This window comes from Rhipicephalus sanguineus, chromosome 10 (assembly GCF_013339695.2).
Source record: "Rhipicephalus sanguineus isolate Rsan-2018 chromosome 10, BIME_Rsan_1.4, whole genome shotgun sequence".
NCBI lineage: Eukaryota > Metazoa > Arthropoda > Arachnida > Ixodida > Ixodidae > Rhipicephalus > Rhipicephalus sanguineus.
The window spans coordinates 13,252,322-13,272,476 of record NC_051185.1 but is presented as its reverse complement, the minus strand read 5'-3'; the positions used below and the strand labels follow the sequence as shown (position 1 = coordinate 13,272,476).

At 46.5% G+C, this 20,155-nt stretch overlaps 1 protein-coding gene across 2 annotated transcripts in view; it reads left to right on the top strand.

The window, feature by feature from the left end:
- The window catches only part of LOC119407065 (ATP-binding cassette sub-family C member 3-like), a 50,436-nt gene that overhangs the window by 345 nt on the left and 29,936 nt on the right, over positions 1 to 20,155 (top strand). For both annotated transcript variants that reach the window (XM_049419903.1, XM_037673903.2), the window contains exons 2-14: positions 86 to 248; positions 3,553 to 3,804; positions 4,896 to 5,099; positions 6,448 to 6,594; positions 8,741 to 8,837; positions 10,209 to 10,411; positions 11,396 to 11,572; positions 13,466 to 13,633; positions 16,449 to 16,630; positions 16,744 to 16,819; positions 17,512 to 17,722; positions 18,888 to 19,198; positions 19,335 to 19,661. In XM_049419903.1, coding sequence (XP_049275860.1) covers positions 86 to 248; positions 3,553 to 3,804; positions 4,896 to 5,099; positions 6,448 to 6,594; positions 8,741 to 8,837; positions 10,209 to 10,411; positions 11,396 to 11,572; positions 13,466 to 13,633; positions 16,449 to 16,630; positions 16,744 to 16,819; positions 17,512 to 17,722; positions 18,888 to 19,198; positions 19,335 to 19,661 — 2,518 coding nt within the window. The remainder of the gene's footprint in view (positions 1 to 85; positions 249 to 3,552; positions 3,805 to 4,895; positions 5,100 to 6,447; positions 6,595 to 8,740; positions 8,838 to 10,208; positions 10,412 to 11,395; positions 11,573 to 13,465; positions 13,634 to 16,448; positions 16,631 to 16,743; positions 16,820 to 17,511; positions 17,723 to 18,887; positions 19,199 to 19,334; positions 19,662 to 20,155) is intronic.

Below are 20,155 nucleotides of genomic sequence, written 5' to 3'. Positions count from 1 at the left end.
TTTTTATTTAACTAGTGTCCTTTTAGTGCGATGCTTAGGTTTTATCGATTGTTTGATTGACGAGTTGGAACGTTTATTTTTCTAGGCTTCTGATCAAGAACAGCGGTGAGAATGACATGACGATAGCGTCGTTGCTGTTCATGGTGACCTGCGTGGGAGAGTGGCTCATTTCTTGCTACCACATGGAGTTACTCTCTCTCATCGGCTGCCGCGTCCGGTCTCTTTTGCAGGGAATTATCTTCAGAAAGGTATTCGTCTGGGGCGCTGATGTACTGCGCAGTCTGAGTGATTAAGCGACATAACGGATTCGCTCGCTCCCACCCTCACTGACTTACTGACTCACTCACATAACCGATTGACTGAATGTGTGATGGGCGGATATTCGGTAGTTAGTCGATTGCATAGCTGAATTACCGTCTTTTTTAACACGAAAGTGTTTTGTGCCAAGTCCACCAAGGCTTTAGCGACGCATTTCCGCCATGGAAATGACGTCGAAAAAATTCACACTATCAGATGGCAAAAAAAAAAAAACTGAAAGAAAAAGCTTTCGTCAAACCCACGACCTCTAGGTCAACGACAACACAAGCCGGGCCCGCTAGCAACTGCGCCACTATCACACACTCTGGAGGCTTCACAAACGCGCCTTTTATATCTCACATTTTCCTCTCGCAGAGCTATTGGTCGGCATGGTAGTGTCGCCTTCTTTGAGCGGTAAAGCTAAGTAATGCACCATGACCGTTGCCTCCGCGATTAGCTCCTGCTACGCGTCCGTCCCATTCGACGCGTTTCCAATAAAAGTGCAATTTAGTCAACGCCTCAACAAACCGCGAGGTGGCGACCTTAACCCAAGCCTCACTCACAGTATCCATCCATATTAAATATAGCTCTGCGACACTCGCCTGCCTCGCCTGGCTAGCCTGAGGGTAACACTGCGTTCCCCGCTACTCTTGCACCGAGAGAAATCGCGGCCGGGCTAGAGGGGAGACATGGAGCGCGTTGCGTTTCCCTCTAGTCCGGCCGTAGCGGTCTGTCAACTCTTTAACACGCCGTGGGATGGTAATCTTAACCCAAGTTCTGCGTCCATTCAGCGACGCTCTTCTGGCGCTCACGCCGCTTTCTCTGATTACGCTCTCGCCGTTAACTACTACAGCTACCACAAGGTTTAATCATTTATCATGGACGTTAGTCGTTGAGATGACGATGTGCCACCAAGAGTCAAAGTGGGTGCATCCACGTTAATCCGTGCTATAGGCGCTCAAGCTCTCTTATATCAGTGTACAGTAAGCATTCAGCTATGGGCACACTGCGCTTGCATAGGCGGCTCCACCAGTGCGACGGCGTTCAGCGCCAACGCGGCCGTTTTCGCGTCCCTGGGGTGATAGCGTTCCCTCCCAGACCACACGCACGGCTGCTTGTGCAAGCATGGTGTCGTCTACATGCGTTCCTCTGCAACTGCTGGCTGGTTTTCAGACCGTCGAAGGTTTGGATAAATTTTTCAGGGGAGTTATCATTGATAAATGCAAACTCCTGTGCGAGGCAGGTCTTGTACAATCGCGCTCAATATGACTTGCAACACGTGAGTGAGTGGCCTCAAGAGTTCAATGATTGCGCGCGGCTTCAAGCTGCTTCATTTCTGTAACTTAATATTATTTTCTTGTTTGGGAACATCCCCCAGTGAGATAACAGTGTTTTGTTGTAGAAATAAGGGCTAGTGGAAGGAATGCGAAATCTTTTTTTAACTCGTGAGTCCACACGCTCCCGTCTTGCAAGTCATATTGAGCGCGACTGTACATAGTGGTAAAGAACTTGTCTCTAGGACAAAAGCGTGGTAAGTCGGCGTGTGTCCCAAATGCGCATCAATGCACCGTCAAAGACTATAAAATTGAGCGTAAGCAAGCATTTTTATTCAATGGTCGCGTTTTATTTCATTCTGTGTTGTTGTTTTGAAGCTCTCTCGAAACAGAAGCGTCATTGATGCGACCTGCGACTGCAGAGCAGGCTTAGCAGGATAGTGCAAGCACGCTGCGGCAGTGGCCGTGTACGTGCAGAGATATATAAAACTGATTTTAGCACGAAGATTTTGTTATGTAAAGCTAACAAAAATAATATACGAGCATGACAAGCGCTAAACAGGTACACCAGCCCTACAGATTTAAACTGTGAATCGAATACGTCTAGAACGAAAGGAATATTCATCGCAGTCGAGCCTAAACATGCGAAACACGCATAGATGTTACCGTAGATTTCGTGACATTCGCATGAGTGAGCTGTTACAGCCTTGTAAGGGGATGGAAAAAATCGTCAGGAGAGAGGCTGGATGCTTCTGTTCACTGGCCTTAGCATTGGCCACGAAATGCCCACTCCAAATTCTGCTATTTTCTGTGAGCTCCCAATCTGTTACATCAACGCTGCGCATAAAATGAGAACTAGAATTTTAAGAACTTTCTTCGCGATATTGATTCAGCGTGAAAAAAGACATATCGCCATTTGGAGACCATGATTTATGGGTGTATCAAAATTAAGGCAGGTCTGAAACAATGTTTCATTCCGTGGGCATCTCTCCCATAAAATAAACGTAACACAGTGCACCGAATAAAATTACAAAAAAGTATTGTCACGGCGAACAAGTTGTATCAAATGTTGGAGTCTCTCTTTCTCCCAGTGAGCCTTCGGGAAGCGGTAAAACTTTGCTCCAAGTGAATTGCTGCGGGTATTCTGACAGCCCACAACAGAACAAACCTTGTTGCTGCGATGCTGACCCATGGAACGACCAACAAAGAAGAAACGCTTCGCAAAACGGCGGAAAAACACGAACGAGCTGGTACGAACGCTGTCGCCGGCCGCGGCGTGCGAAAGCTTCCATCACCCCAGGGACGCGCGCGCCGCCGCTAGAGGCGTTCCCGTTAGCGGAGAGTTAGAAGCGCAGTGTGCCCATACTTCTGTAATGACACGTTCTACTTTCGTGTTATACCGATTCCTATGACGGAGAGATCAACCACTTTTTTTCTTTCGTCAATCATTCGATCTGTTATACAGATGTATAGGATAATTTGTACAGCCTTCTATACTTACCACAGTTTGGCAAATATTTACAGGGAGTTGCTAACCGTTGTCCTAAGTGAGTCATTCTAATAAAGTCAGGCCGCACCTTACGAGGTATGACGCTATCATTGGATTCTCTATCACGCAGAGCCAAGTCTCCCCCGCAGCGCCCCCCCCCCCCGCGCGCCCCATGTGCGCACGCCTATGAATATTATGCTGATGGTTCTGTTGGTCAGTCCATCAGTTAATGAGTAAGAAATCGGTCGTTCGGTGGTTTGGTCGGTCGGTGAACGGGAAGAGAGAGAACTTTATTAAAACACCAATCAGTGGACGTTAGCAGAGGGGTCATTGTCTCCCGCAGAATTCCGGAATTAGTATGAAACGCAACGCACCTTTGGCAAATTCCTGTTAGCCTTCGCAATTAACAGACTAACTGTAGCGTGCTGTTGCTAGCGCTCAGGAAGGTTTTACCTTACATTCACCTAAATTTGTCGCATCCGTGAATTGCAGGCGACGCTGCTGTCTACCGCGGCTGCCAAGCCCGTGGGCTACGTGGCATCCCTTCTAGGCGTGGACTGCCTGCAGCTTTGCAACTGCGTCCACACTCTGCCGCTGCCCACATGTGGTATCCTGACGCTGCCGCTTCTCTTTTGGATGTTGTCGAAGAGGGTGGGAGTAGTGCCTACCGTCTGCTGCGCCGCCTGGGCGGTCATCACGCTTCTCGTCTCTTTGGTCTCCCTGTACGCACAAAGGCGCTTCTGGGTGAGCTGCTATGTCGGCTGCCGTCTTGCCATTACGTTGAAGTTCTTATCCATTTATTTCTGTCAAATATTGCTTGTCTCAGCGCTGAAGAGACATATAGAAAGGAAGACTATAGGACGTGCGTCTTCCTTTCTCCCCGTCTTTTTAACGCTATGGCCTCATTGAATGTAGCGAACCAACTAGCCGAGTAGTCAGTACTTTTGCTATTGCTGGTTTGATTTTGATTTTGCCGAAATAACTTCAGCAACACGTGAAGGCTTCTCCGAGAGACTTCCAGGTAGTTCTGTTTCGCAGAGGCAGGCTCCGCCCAGTGACTTCACATTTCTTAATCTTTTCCTTGTTTCGTTTGACGTCATGTGTACTAGAAGACTTGGTCCTTACTGTGGTTGCCGTCATTGCTGTTCACAGCACAGGACGATGGTTGTCAGGGCTATGGCCTGTCATGCAGGTTTTTCGTTTGTAAGAACTCCTGCAGCGCAGTCTTAGACCTCTGCCTTGACGCCTTCTCTCTCCCCTCAGTGTAGGGTATAGCTAACCGGATATCTGTTGAGGTTAACCTCCTTATCATGCCTTTATTTCGTTTCTGTGTCTCCATGTCATCTTCCTTGGTTTGCTTACAGGAACGCGGCTCAGGAAAGTGGCTAGATATTTACTGTTTCGTCCTAACTGGCTTGCTGTGGAGAAGTTGAGGTTTATATCACCTCAACTACTTCATTCATACAAGTCCCGCGACGCTAAAAGAAAGAAAGGAGTTTTACCCAAAAACAAAAATGAACAAGTGCAGAAAAAAACATAAAGCAAACTGACTCAAATACAGGAAATAACCTGGTAATTTAGATCTACAGTTTGCTTGCAGGAGTTCACTTTGCCACAGAATGTTCACACGCACATATTTCTGCCCAAGTTCTACCCAAAGTTCACGGACTAACACACCCCTTCCTACATAGCTCACACATCTGTTCATCACAAGCGCTTATCTAGCGCAGTGTCCACTAAAAAGTATTTTAGGAAGATGTTCGCCTTTTGCTGAAGATACTTTTCAAGCCACGGTCCAAACGATTTTTCGATATTCTCGTTTTCTTTCTCTACAGGATGTAGAGATTAAAGCCCGTGACGAGAGGCTGAAATTCATGACTGATCTGCTGTGCAACATCCGCGTCGTCAAGATGTACGCCTGGGAAGACGCCCTCCAGGAGAACGTGCTCAGGTCGCGGAAGGGGGAGCTCAAGTGTCTTCTGAAATTGAATTTGCTCGCCGCAGTCCTGGACTCTATTTGCAGCTCATGCAGCACCGTGGTACGTCACACAAAAACAGAACGGTTAGTGAAAGGATTGTCAGAGGCCGTGTTATCGATCGATCAATTTCGCAGCTTTCGATTACAATGCGGACTCACCAACTAGAGAACTTGGCTTAACCACTGAGGAAGGAACTAAGCAAGAAAGAATCACTGCATCACGTGACCAATTTCGTAAGCAAACTCTCAGTAGTCCACCACTTTGTCATTTCATTGTCTGATAGTTGGGCCGATCTATAATCATGTACTTGGCAAGCCAGTACGCTTGGTTAATGGCAGGTTTTAATCGGCGATCGCTTCTTCGTAGGCTCTGCGAACCGTTGTTTGCATGTTTGCTCCCATTACTATGTTTTTTAACTTCGTTTATTGCACCAGAGTGTGTGTTTATCGCCTTGCTACCTTAGTAAGAACAACATATTACTGTTACGCTTGTCGATTCTTATCAGAACATAAGCTTATTAGAAAGCGGTGGCAGGCAGCAGATCCTGGCGCTATACCTGAACATCCCTCACTGTGGGGATGTTGAGGTAGCGGTGTGCTGGCGGTACGTATGTATACTGGAGGTAAAGTATGTCGTGTTGAGCCGACTGTCGTTTACTTCAATACTTACTGTGGGACATTAATTTCCTCTAAGGTTTTACACTCCTTTCATTACTTCAATGACGTGTCCATCTGGGTTTTAGTTCAAATTCAAGTATCTCAAATTCACATTCAATTGATCGATCGTGAATACTACCTCTGGAAGCCAGTCTTCGGGAATATTGCATACAATTTCTAGCTGTCATTCGATAAAGCAATTACATTTGCTAACGTGTGCTTTCGTACGGGATGTGTTCAGTCGTACTACGTATCTTTATGTAACTATACAGTACACAATAGTATGTATTAGCCGACGACTGCTTTGGTCAACCGGTCCTTCACTCTAAGAAACAAAGGAGTCCTTTGGCTCTTTTATGCTACCTATGTGATTATAACATGTACAACTCCCTTTAAAGAGACACGCTGACTCTCTTTGGGGAGTCATACCTCCCACGCCTCTCCAAAAGAGAGCCAACGTGCCGCTTTAAGGAGAGTTATACATGTTATAGTGACATATGTAGCTCAATAACGTTTGCTTTCGGGCTAGTTGGTGCATAGCTGAATTTCAATTGATGGCGCAAATGTTAAGACAGGAGCGAAGAAGACACGTAAAACACTGACAAGCGCACTCCGTGTCTTACGTGTCTTCTTCGCTCCTGTCTTAACATTTGTGCCATCAATTGAAGTTCAGACATATGAAGCAAGAAAAAGTCAAAGGAGTCGTTCTTTCGTCAGAGTGCTCTGTATAGACGACCATTCGTTCTTTTCAGATGACGATCATCCTCTTTGCGAGTATGTCGGTGTTCGAACCCGACCGTGTTCTGAGCCCGGAGCTTTCTTTCTCGTGCATGTCCTTGTTGTACATCACCGACCTGACGACCACTGGTCTTGCTCTCGCCTTCAGGAATATAACTAAGGTACGTTTATCTTTAGCCTGATTTTGCAGTAAACATGGTTTTCGTCATTTCACACACACACACGCACACGCACATCAGACCTTGGGATTTCATTTCACAAACTTGCTGACGGCGGTATGGTTCCAAGAAAGAAGCTCCTGATCGATTTATGTTACGCGGGGCTCTAACATTAGCTTGCGCTCGTTGAATGGTATTCGGCGCGAGATCGTGCTACAGGTGGCAGCACCGTCGCCGCGCTAGTGTGGGTAGGCGGTTGTCGGCGCGTATACAAAAGTGCACAACAGCGCTTCGTTGTGAGCGATGTGACCCGATTTCCGGCAAACAAAATGCGTTGATTGCAGCTTTGTGGTAATATGTGCGCTCTTCATTCCCGAATTAATGCACGAAGCGTGCCGAACGTTACAATTACTTGTGAGAGAAGCGCATTCTGCCAACGAACGGGTTGCTCGTCTTCAGCGACAGTCGGCGTTTTCGCAATGGGTGACGTTTTCTTGTTGTTTTATTTGTACATGAGCTTGTGTTCCACCTACTACGCACTGCTGTATCGCGCGACTGAATTAACTATTTACTTCTTGTTGGATGTCCCTTAACAAAAAGAAAGCCCGTATTCCTGCGCGATGAGTTGAAATAGCACTTTGTGCACTGCGTGCTCAAATATTCATTCGCATTTCTTATTCAGTTCTCCATGAAATGTAGGACAGTTTATAGGTTTACTGAGGAAAGCTACTTGGCTGACAGCGCTTTAGCGCTACGGAGACGTTTAACACGCACACGCTTGTTTTTATTCCAGTAACAGTGCACAAAGGTAACTGTACAGCACGGAAACTTCTTCGATTAATTACTTGCACGACAGCAATGGAACAAAGGTCCGGTTATTTCACGGGACCAAAGTACGTTTTTTTATACGAATAATGTCCGCTGCCTTCTGTCAATCTAAACAACGCAACACAAACGCTCAAGATAATGTAAAGAAAAAAGATGTGGCTTCGCGTGAAATTACTACGACATAAATGTAAACTACGCCGTTTGGATTAATTTTGACCATCAGCGTTCTTTAAAGCGCACCTTAATCTAAGTGCAAGGGTGTTTTTGTATAAATTTCGCCACAAGTTAAAAATGCGCGAGGCAACTCTGTTTTGCGATTTCCGTGTAATTTCATTTCTGTTCTTTTTAGGGGACAATTTAAGTACCGAAGTGTGAGACGTGACTTAACAAAAATATTTCTCTCTAGTGAGACCAGGACCGCACACAACTAAAGCTCCTCGCGTAACGTATAAACAACACCTTACCACAACGCTCAACTTGCCTTTTTTAGGAGCCTTTTTTTACCCCCGCGCCGCTAAAAGGCTATATTCACATGAGATTTAATACTTCTCATCTTTAGGGCAACGCCAAGTGCACTTTGCAATGCGCTTGAACCACAGAGCGGCACCTACACCGATATGACTCTCGTGAACGGAGGGTACGACGACCACACACAGCACTCTCGACAAGTGCACTCTCTGATCTTATTACAGTACATATACAGCCGATCAAGGCCAAATACTTCTTTACATCGAGTTAGGCATACGCACGAGCGGTTAAAGTTGCACTAACGCAATGGAACAAACCGCCCTTGACGATATGCATGACGTACGCGCACATGCAAACACAATGGGGCTAGCAGACGACGCACGGAGCAATCCACACTAGGCGCGGTCCAGCCAGAAGCCGCTAGGTGGCGACTCCGCTCGATCTCGCGGCCAATACCGATTGATATCGCTATATTTTAGCATATTTACTCTCCTAACCTTTCTACTAAACCTATTTCTGGAGTACAGACTGATGCTGCCAGAAACTAAGGTTTGTTACGAAACAAGGTTTAGTGTGTGCGCTAAATTAATGCTCTGTACGGGTAACAATACGCAAAATAAGTTCTCCCTGGCTCAAGCTCCGTCTTGCTATACGCTGTGTACTTATATATACATCTCATTGGAGACCCGTAACCTTAGATATCCTCTCCGTTTTAATATTTACTGACATCGCCGAAATGTATTAACTATATTCCTTGTGAGTAGATTGCTTACTTTCTCGCAACTTAAATTGGAAAACATTGGATGCTGTGAAGTTGCTTAAAATATGAAAATCGATCACTCCTGCGTTTCAGGGTTCACTATCACTGAAACGGATGTCTTTATTTTGCGCGGCCGAAGAGTACGACGACGAAGAGAAGTCAAACGCGAAGGATTATTTTACGAGAATCGGTACGTTAGTGCTCGTGTTGCTTTTTTTTCTGTGATTTTTGTTTTACAGCGTGCCTTGTTCCCCTCGACAATGAATTCACTATGCAGTATTGCATTCACGAACAAAGTTATTTACTGCTCTTTTCAGGCAATGATGCCATTTAGCGTACATTCGAAGAATGGCTGCTCGCTTGAGCTCTTTGAGGAATCGATGAAGTTCGATTCAGCACACAAGATGCCGAATATCTCTCACTTTTCGCCAGTCCGAGTGAAAGGCGCAAGAAGTGCGTGTAGCGAGAGATGTGACACGACGTGAAGGCGGCTGACGTGGCCGTGCCGTTGTCCGCCACTTTATTACAAGGCTCAGTACTTGAAGGCAACAGCACTGAGCGACCGCCTGTGAAACCCTGCACTGTGTGTGTGTTGTGAAATGTGACTTTCCTTCTCTCTCTCTCTTTTGCTCCCTTATTCCCTTCCCCATGTATTGGGTAGCAAACTGGACATAGTCTAGTTAACCTCCCTACCTTTTCTGTATTCCCTCTCTCCCTCTCTAAGCGGAGCGGCCGCGGCTGCAGGCGTCCCGACCGCGAGGAGCGTGAGCGCGTTCTACTCTGGGTTGCGCCTCGAGCTCTAGGCATGAGCTGCGCGAGAGGCGCGGCGCGGTGACTTGAGAATGATGATGATGATGATGATGATGATGATGATGATGATGATGAAGGGCAATGATGATCACGCTACATGTGTTTAGACATTACTGTAATCAGATAGCTCAACTTAGTTCCCTTGAAACTAAGGTTGTTGTGGCTTAGCCATCGCTAAAATTTCTTCGATTGTGCAGTCCATAGCTAGCCACTTCTCTTTCTAAGTGTGACCAATAAAATATGGACAATCGATATTTGCGTTCTCGATGCTGTTGCGAGGCATCGTCTTCGTCAACGGCAAACAGCATTTCCGAGATCAAGAGCTATAAAGAAGTTGATTAGTAAATATTACCTTTCCTGGTTTCAATCTACACGCCTGAGAAAATCCTTTCTTTAAAACATATTCGCCGCTCTTCTTTAATAGCAGACGAGCGTACATTTGGTGGGTAGTTGTTTACAAGGCACCGCTTTTCTCTCCAATAAAAAGAATGGCGAGTATCCGCTCGTCTTTAAAGGTGCGCTAAATGAACACAGACACTACACAGAAGGAAAAAAATACAGGATGAATGACGAGGTCATGTGTTTTTTCGTTCTGTGCTATGTCTGTGTTCACTTACCGAACCTTTAAAGATGGATTAACACCAACTAGCCCAACTAGTACGACACTCTGTATGATTCATCGCATGGTTTTTAACTATTAGCGCCCGCTACTTACACAAAATGCTTGTAGGAAGTGCCTTTGAACGTGCAGGGACCGTACGCCTTCAAAACTGCACACTAGCGTGGAACAATCCAAGCATGAAAGGCGAGGAGCCTAAACTTAAGAACGTCACGGTTGATGTTGAACCTGGATCCCTCGTGGGAATCGTTGGCTTCGTCGGCAGCGGCAAGTCGTCGCTGCTGTCGGCCGTTCTAGGAGACATGCTGTGCCTCGAAGGCAGTATGATGTCCAAGGTAAGCACACGCATGTAGCTGCTGCGTCATTTTGCAGCGACCGTTGCCGAAGAAACGTCCGAAATCAGTCCGCGACTAAATTGCTATATATCTTTGGCGTAATAACAAGAATCGCATCGGCGGTGCCTTAGAATCAAACACCTCAAGCTTTTACAAGGGGAAACCTCTTATTGCAATTGCAATTATATGCACAGTCTGGGTGGAGTTTTGTCGTCGTCGTCGTCATGTTCCGTATGAAGCCCAAATCGACTGCGCATCGTATGTTCTACGCGCTAGTTAAAGCGCGCGAGCGCCGCTGTAGCAGTGATGAAAAGAACCGGCCTTCTGCGTTACAAGAAGGGCACATGCAATAAGATCGCGCCGCGTGCGAGGCCTGCCGTCGATCGCTCAAGCAGAGAGGAAGCGCCCTGCCCGTCTGTCATCGGGCGAAGGAGCGTGAAGGGGCGTGGTCGCGAGCGCTGACGCGCGCGATATCTCGGCAGTCATCAGCAAACGGCTCGTATACCTTTGTACGTACTGTGGCACCACTGCTTATTTCGCGTTTGGACTACAGACAACACCAAAATCGCCTCGCTTCCTGGTGCGGCCACATTTTCTCATACCAACGCTTTGTAGAGCTACGCGAGACCGGATCCAAAGGAGCTGCTAGCTTTACTTCGTATAACATTACAATTTGTCCCTATCACACTGATTGTTTCGCCTTTGCGGTGAAACTGGTATTTCATGTAAAACATCTCTAACACAGCGCGAATGGCCAACTCTCTCAAAGGAAGTTACTCCAGGAGGCAGGTATATGACTCTGCTCTTTAGCAATGTGATGTCTTTGATAAAGTCTGCGAGGCTATCTTCTTCATGCTTGCGGAGTTTTTCTTCTATCCGTGCGTGTTCGCTAAATTCGAATTCTTTACTATATACACATCCTTTCTTTAATTCGAATGTGAACATGCGCACGCCGTGCATCGTATCCCACGTTTTACCTTGCAGGGCCGCATAGCGTACGTGCCTCAGTTGCCGAACGTGCACAACATGACTATCCGGGACAACATCTTGTACGGCCGGCCCATGCATCCGGGCAACTATGAGCGCGTGCTTCGCTGCTGTCAGCTCGTGAACGACCTCAACAAGATTCCTGCCGGAGATGCGGCTGAGATTGGGGAGAAGGTGCGGAAAGATGGAGCTCTTGACTCAGAGCTGACGGGATCTCAAAATTTTTAGTATCGTGGTGCAAGACCTCCGGGGGAACTTTAACAAAGAATTTAAAGTGCATATGCGTGTCTTGATTCAAACGAAGGCGTTTGAGATTTATAATGTAGTTTCTCAGGCGTCACGAGTGACTTTTAGTTTTTGCTCTTAAAAATATTTACCAGTATGACTCAAATTGTTCTGCTATTCAGTGTCTCTGGGCGCCCTCATGGCTTACCTATGCCTTAACCAAATACATCCGACAGACAATTAGGCCAAGGAACGCATAGAGGACATTGTCTGTTAACTGCAGTGTGGTAATTATGAGAGATTGAAATGAATTAAAGTGGACGAATAACCAGCCTTTCTGTCGATGAGATCTGCACCCACAACCTTCGGTTTACGCGTCCGATGCTCTATCAATCAAGCTACGGCGGAAAGCGCCTCCACGTTCACTTCTTTGGGTATATTTATGTATGTGTAACCCCTGGGAGTGTTAGCCAGCGCCACTCGCAGCCAACGAAACAAGGGTGGAACACTCTTTTTGCCAGAGGGTGTCACGTGGCATTATATCTTTTGCACGAGGCGGCAGCTGACCAATAAACCGTCGCATGCTACCCTAAGGCATTAAGTCTGCCAGGACAAGGTCCTCGCTTTGAACGCTATTTTACTCCACCATCCATATAAGCGCATGTCTGCACTCACAGTGTTCTCTTTTATTGCGATAGCAATTATATGGACGCTGTCGACGGGTTTTTGCCAACGGCGTCGCCATCATGCTCCGTATAAAGTTCAAACCGATAACATCCTCTCGCACATCGTATGTTCTACCCGCGGTTAAAAGCTCGCGATCGGGGGCAATGTCCCCTCTTGAAGAAGCATGAATGAACGCCTGAGGATGAAGTGAGGGGGGGGGGGGGGGCGAGGGTGACACTCGAGCAATAACTGGGAACTTCGGTTTAAGGACGCGGTCGCGATCGCTGGCGCGCACTATCTCGGCAGGCATTAGCAAACGCCTCGTACACCCTTCTACGCGCTGTGCTCTCAACGCGAAGAGACTGCACGGAAACCGCTTCTCTCCCTGGAGCGGCCGTATTCACTTACACAAGCGTTTTATAGATTTACGTGAGATTCGATCTAAAAGACTTAGCTGCTAGTCTTACTTCGTACAGAATTACAATTTGTTGCTATCGCATTGATTGCTTCGCCCTTGCGGTGAAATTGTGGTTTTATTTCTTTTTGCCACGCCCCCCATAACAATACACTGTGCCAGTTTTGCTTTTGTGCATCGGCGCTCCACGTGCACTTTCGTAGTGCGCGCACATGTTCCCGCAACGTAAGAAATTATGTTTCGACTAATAGTTAAAACTGCTGCTCGGGCGAGTTGGTTCTTGATTAAAATAGATTTACGAGCGCAAATAGACGAAAGACTTAAGTAACACACACACGCAGCGCTGAACTCGCAACTGATTTATTTCTTGGAACGCTGGACCTTTTTCACGTGTCGAAGCAACAGAAAGATAACATGAAGAACAGAAGCAATGAATACCATGTGACAACTGCTTCCCGAAAAAGACAGTCAACCGAAGGTAACCGCGCAGTTGAAAATTTTTGCACCACAAAGTACGCCGCCGAAGGTAACCTGCGCGGTTACCTTCATTTGATTGTCTTTTTCAGCAAGCAGTTGTCACATGGTTTTTATCACTTCTTTTCTTCATGTTATCTTTCTTTTTCTTTGACGCATGCCTAGAAAAAGGCCCTGCTTTCGAAGTAATAAATCAGTTGTGGGTTGAGCGCTGTGTGTTGTGCGTTGCTTTTTGCGCAGGTAAATCTATCTGTACTTATAGACCTTACTTCCTTGCTGTTCTCCAGGGCATCAATCTGAGCGGAGGACAGAAGCAGCGAATCTCACTCGCTCGCGCGGCCTACAGTGACAGTGACATCTACCTCATAGACGACCCTCTCAGTGCACTGGACCCTCTAGTGGCCAACAATGTATTCCGCGATGTGATTGGAGAGTGCGGCCTTCTCAGAGACAAGGTTCGTTTGTGGCTCTTTTTTAGTACTCGCTCTAGGGGGTTAAAAAGTCACACGGTCCGTTATGCATTAACATAAGACGACTCGAAGTCAAAAGACATCATCGTCTTTCTTTTTATTCTCAGACGATCTAAGTCGAGACGTGGTTTTGCACTCCCTCGGGGATCGGAGGCAGCTCTCTGCACCTCACATGGCTTTGCAGCGTGGTTTTGCAGCGTTATAGTGAATTCATGCTGATGGGACAGATTTTAGCGACGTGTGGCGCCATGAAGACGTCATAGGAGGCGTTATCAGATGATGATGATGATTTTTCGCCTCACTCGTGTTGACACCGCCGACGCTGACGGTCAAGTTTTGCGCTTGGTGCGGCATCTACACTCTAAGAAAAAGAAAAGAACATGTGTAAACTCTTTTCGGTGCGTCCTGACATGCCACGTATTTATACGACTCTCTTTGAAAAAAATACTTGCAACTCTCTTGGTGGCCGAGAGTCGGTGCGTTTTGGGAGAGTACCCTGACTCTTCTCGGAAAAGTCAAGCACCGGGAACAATGTCGGGAGCAAGGTAACACTATTTTAATCGAATTTATCACATGAAAGTGCCATCTCACAATAGGCATTTAGGCACCTGCTTCCCACAGTTTTCGTTGATCCAGAATGTATATACGTTATGATTATGTTTTAAGCAAATTGTATATTTTTGTGAAGAAAGCTACATTCCCTTCCGGAAAAAGCGAGTTAATAGAGACAACCCTTGGGTATCGCGCGAAATCATTCACCTAAAACAGAAAATTAAAAAGAATATTACCATATGTGGTCTACAAGAACTTGCACGCACACTGAAAGATAAGATCAAAGCGGCCAAAGAACATTTTTTTCACGATCACTCTGCCTTCTTAAATGACGGATAAACCACAAAAAATTTGGCGTCATCTCTCGAAGGAGCGATATACTGTATCGCAGATTACTGTTTCAAACAGAACTATTGTACAGCCTGACGTCACAGCAAATAAGTTTAATGCGTTTTTTCAATTAGTATTTACCAGAACTGCCTTTAAAGGCCCCTCGTCCCATTATCAATACGACAATCCAATGCCCGAAATAGACATCACTCAAGAAGGAATTTATCGCCTCTTGCAAAAACTGGATGTAAAAAAAAACCTTGTGGTCGTGACGTTATAACGAATGCATTTTTGCAGAAAAACACAGCTTCGATGTCAAGATATTTATACGTAATTTACAAGCGATGATTGGAAACTTCGGTAATACCGGACGACCGGCGACTGGCGAACATAGTACCTGTGCATAAATCTGGCTCTAAACTCGAAGTTAAAAATTACAGACCAGTTTCATTAACATGTGTGTGCAGTAAATTGTTTGAACATATTATTTATAAAGCGATAATATTACATTTAGAGCATAATAACCTACTATACAACCGGCAGCATGGTTTCCGTTCAGGATTGTCAACCGTTACTCAGCTATCTCAGATAAGCCATGATATAGCTGACGCAATAAATGATAGAAGCCAAATTGATGCTATTTTTTTAGATTTCTCAAAAGCATTTGATGTCGTCTCCATCTAGACCTAGTTACTAAATTAAATTCCATTGGAATACACATAAAAGCAGTTTCATGGATAAATAGCTATTTGGAAAACAGAATGCAGTGCACAGCTCTGAATAATTGTGTCTGATTACCTTGAAGTTAACTCTGGCGTACCGCAGGGTTCAGTACTTGCGCACCTACTGTTCCTGATCTACATCAACGATATTCAATCATGCGTTTGTCCACCTGTACAGATGCGATTATTCGCTGGTGATTGCGTAGTGTACACAACAATAAATAGCAGAGACGATCAAACAGAATTAAACAATTCCTTAGCTTCGATACAAAACTGGTGCAACAAATGGGGGATGAAATAAATGCAACTAAAACAGCTAGTACTTCCTTCACGCATAAAAAACATCTTCAGTTTCAGTACACAATCAATAACGTCCCACTGAAGAAGTGCGATGAAGTCAAATATTTCGGGATCACTTTTACGACGAAATTAAACTGGGAATGTCATATAAAAAGCGTATATCAAAAGGCTCTAAGCAAGCTGCACTTTTTGAGAAGAAAACTAAAAAACACACCTCCCAGCGTTAAAATTAATGCATATAAAACTCTTATTAGGCCAGCTCTGGCTTCCCAGAGTGTTTAATATTTTACAGTGGGGCCCAATCTGTTTCTAATGGGCGGTGTTCAATTGTCCTGGGAAGCCAAGCGCTTTGTAGTGCAATACTGCAGTTTTACCAGAAAGTTCCAATGGGTCCCTGTTGCATATAACCGAGGTTCGTTTATGGTAACTAGCTTTTTTCGAACGATATGAATATTTTTTTTTCGCAATTTTCCATTCAGTTATGTCAGGACGCCGTTGCTGCCGCCGAGAGATGGCGCCACGTACATATGTCCGCAAATCCTGGGAATGCACAACGCCAAATGACTAAGCAGCTGCGGCGGGCGGGGCCAAAATAGGAATCATGAGAAGTGAAGTCTAGTATACTAAGAAAGTATAATTACATACTGTGTTTAATTAATTATTTATTATTTTGTTTATTTTATACATACTGCAGAGACGAAGTCCGTGCAGGGTGGATAAAATACATTAGGTAAAAAAAGATAAGCAATGCCGGAAGTTAAACAATACAACTTTTACAATTGCTAGTTGTTCCAGTCATTAGTGTTTACTCCAATCTTTTTGTTTTATCTGTCTCGGTTAAATTTTGTGCTGTTAAGTTCGCCTTATGAATTTCGCCTTGTGCACCTTCGTTTCAGACGCGCATTGTGGTTTGCAATCAAGGTACGTACTTGCGTCACATGGATAAGATTGTGTTGGTTTACGACAAGAACGCCAGGGTGTACGCGACTCTCGAAGAGTTGCTACGAGACCCAGCGTCACCGCAGAATTTCCATCTCTCACTGAGACAGAGGCGGCATGCTTCTGGTACCGCAGACAGGTAAGTTGAAACTTTTTAGAGCCAATCTCGAGCGTTTTCAAAAATTGTAGTGGCGAGTATTGCAGTATTCCTACGGAAACCTAATATACTTTACTGTGCCATCGTGCTGCAAGCGCGGTCTTTGAACAGGGCGAAGAATGCGACGCTGTCAGAAGAATTACGGATGAAGAGATGGCACGGTCAAAATTGGTGAGAACGTCATCGCGATGTCTCCTTAAACCCTAAATAATTAAAGAGGCCAGTTTAAATAAGTCAGCTTAGTCCACTGAATTAAGTGCATATTCCTGTCTAGACCCGTCAGCAGTTAGCGATGCGAATCAGCTTTACGGAAGTTCTCAAGGCAGAGTAAGAATTATCAATAGGAAGATTTTCAAAGCAGCCGTCCGTATGCAGCTGAATTTACAAAGGAAACCCAAAGGTCAGTCTACTGCATTCCACAGTTTAGTAGAGTCAGTGAGTACTGTTCACTGAGTCGGTCAGTCAACTCAAAAGGCATTCGGACCTGCGACTAGCACCGGTCGCGCGATCGTTTGCGACTAAATTTGACTCGAAAAGTGACTTTTAGCGATCAAAAAGTGACTCAAGGCGATTTATGTTCCCACGTGCGTGCGACCGATACCCGTCGCCACGCAGAATTAACGTCACATCGCATTGCCATTGCCTAGTAAAATAAGCTGTCGTGCTATTCCTGCACATCTGATTGGTTCAGAGGTTCGCGACTGCAGACGCGCGACCGAAAAGTCGAACAGCGAACGACTGAGGCAAAGCACTCGCTTTGGGACCAAAGCGGCCTTTTGCGACCGTTTGCGACTCACTTGGCCGCGCGACCGGTGCTAGCCGCAGATGTGAACGAGCCTTAACGCAGCCGCCAAATCTCGCAGACGTCCTGGCAGCTTTTCATGGGCCTCACCCGCTTCTCTCAATGGCCAGCGCTGCTGGGAGTCGCCCTTCTAGCCGCTTCAGCCGCGGCCCAGGCAATGCAGCAGCTCTGGATGAAGTTTTGGACGGATGCGTCGACTGCCGACCCGGACAGGGCGACCGGCGCCCGTCGCTACTGGATTGGAGTACTAGTCGGCATCTGCGTCGCCAACGGTGAGCACTGTATGTACATTCTGCTGTCATTATATTATGCTGTCCCTGTACGGATGAGTATCTCTACATATGTTTTCATACTCACTTATGTGTACTTCATCTGATACTTCATTCGATGCCAAATTTACCACATTGTTTACTGAATGTAGGATGTTTTCTCTGAATGTGTTTTCTACATCGCTGTCGCTTACCGTGCGTATGCTTCCGCGAGTTTCAAAAGACCCATTATTGCAGATATTTGCTTCGTGTTCTAGAGACAAAATAACGCTAAGACTACCGCCACCTTGAGAAGCCTGTGGAATATAGCTAGGTGTTGACGGACAAGGAAAATGCACGGAAGGTAGTCAATACAGCCTCGCTGTAATGCTCGAGCTTACTATCTAGCGTAGATCCATATATGTTACAGTGTGTCCGTAAAATCATTGTGCACTTTTCATCGGTCACAGGAATGCAACAAAACTAGATAGAAATGCGAAATCTTCATCAACTAAAATAAAAGCTCTCCGAGTTTCCGTAATATGGTGCGCAAAGGTGTGCACATACAGGTTATGACGCCACACCACCAACTTTGCAGCAGCGGATTAGCCCACGCCCACACCAGACGAGATGGGGATGATACAGAGGAAAGCTCAGTGTCTTCTGTAGCTTGCTAAATTATGGTTTAGATAAGTATAGAGCAACAAATGGAGACGACATCGAACTGCAATGAAGTGACATGAAACTTGAAGAGATTTGCTTTTATTTGCTTAAGATACATTTCTAATTGTGAGCGCCCGCATGTGCCCTAGCGTAGCGGTATAAGTACAGCTAGCGCCACCTCCGGCGTCCTTACATCAACACGACTCCAGGCCCAAGTGAGGGCCGGGGCGCCCTCTTTCGCTCCATCCTCCGGCGTGAGCGGTTGCCTTTTACGATGTTCTAATAAACCAATTCTTTTTTAAATGCCCCGTTGCGACTCGCAGTGCCACGCTAATGCCTCAGCCTACACTTCCAGTCCTCGCACTATCTTGTTTCGTTGATTTCCTGTGACCGGTCAAAGGGTGCGCCATGATTTTATGGACACACTGTATTTCCAGCTCCGGCTTTGTGAGTGGAGGTTTTTTGTGCAGCAGATGAATAAATGAGTAGACAAGTAAATGAATCCGCTTCGGCTGTTTTCTCGCAGTGCTTTGTCGACTGCTGGGCGGTGTGCTGCTGGCGGCTACAGCGCGCCTCATGTCCGGCTCGCTGCACCGCGCCATGCTAGACGGTGTCCTTCGCAGTCCGGTGTCCTTCTTCGACGCGTCTCCCCGAGGAAGGGTGCTGAACCGGTTCGCCGGAGACCTGGACTTCGTGGACGCCGAGTCGTTCGTGAGCGGACTGCAGTGCGTCCAGGGTTCGCTGCTCACCGTAGCCAGCGTGGCCGTAGTCGCGACGCAGGTGCCACTCGTGGTTGCGGTCACAGCAGTCGTCGCCATTATCGCCGCTTCTGGATTTGTGGGTGACACACTTGTTAGAATATTGCGCTAGGGTCGCGAGGCAGCTAGTAGGCACCACGTCCTAACCACAAAGCTAGGGCTGCACGTATTACAAGACTCACTGCTCCATTTCATTCAACTCCGCCTTCTCGCAGGTCATGGCAGTGAGGGTGTCTCACAGTTCGCGTTACTTGGACAGCGTTGGCGCGTCGAAGCTCTTGCAGCACATGACCGAGACGCTGGAGTCGTTAAGCAGTGTGAGGGCTTACGGTGTCCTCGACCGATTCCGACGGCACTTCTCCCGGCTGTGCGATGTAAGCATGCGGGGCTACGCCTCCTACGGCGCCTGCTATCGCTTCACGCGTTCCCTGACGGCGCTGGGAGGATTTGCGGTCGTCCTCTCTTCTTTCCTACTGAGCACTGTGGGCTCGGCTGCACCAGATCCCAGTAGACTGGGACTCGCACTCAGTGCGGCCACATCGGTAAGCAGGACATTAAGTCGTGTGTGTGGGGTGTCCTGGGTAAGTTGATCAAGCTGTTGTTTTTACGGCGAAATGCGTAGATGCCTGAACAAACGCGAAAATTAACCGTCAAAGGCATCAACACGAATGTAAAAATCAACATCATGTGATGACGTCATCATGACGTCACAGATCGCCAAAATTTGTGATGTCATCATGACGTCAAAAAGTCACAGTTTCGCCGCAACGGCGAAGCAACGAATGCGATAGCAATAAATTGTAATGTAACGCGAAGAATGGAAAGCAGCTCGAAATTGCCAGCGCGTCGCTCGAGCCCAAAGGACGCACGAAAAGAACGCACACAGGACGAGCGCGAACTAATGCGTCACAGCTCGACACTTTGAAGCGCACTGCTGAAACATAAAGCAGGACGCACGGAACGAACGAATAGGTACACACAAAACGAGCGCGAACTAATTGTCACAGTTGTTACTTATTTCTGTTTGAACAGCGCG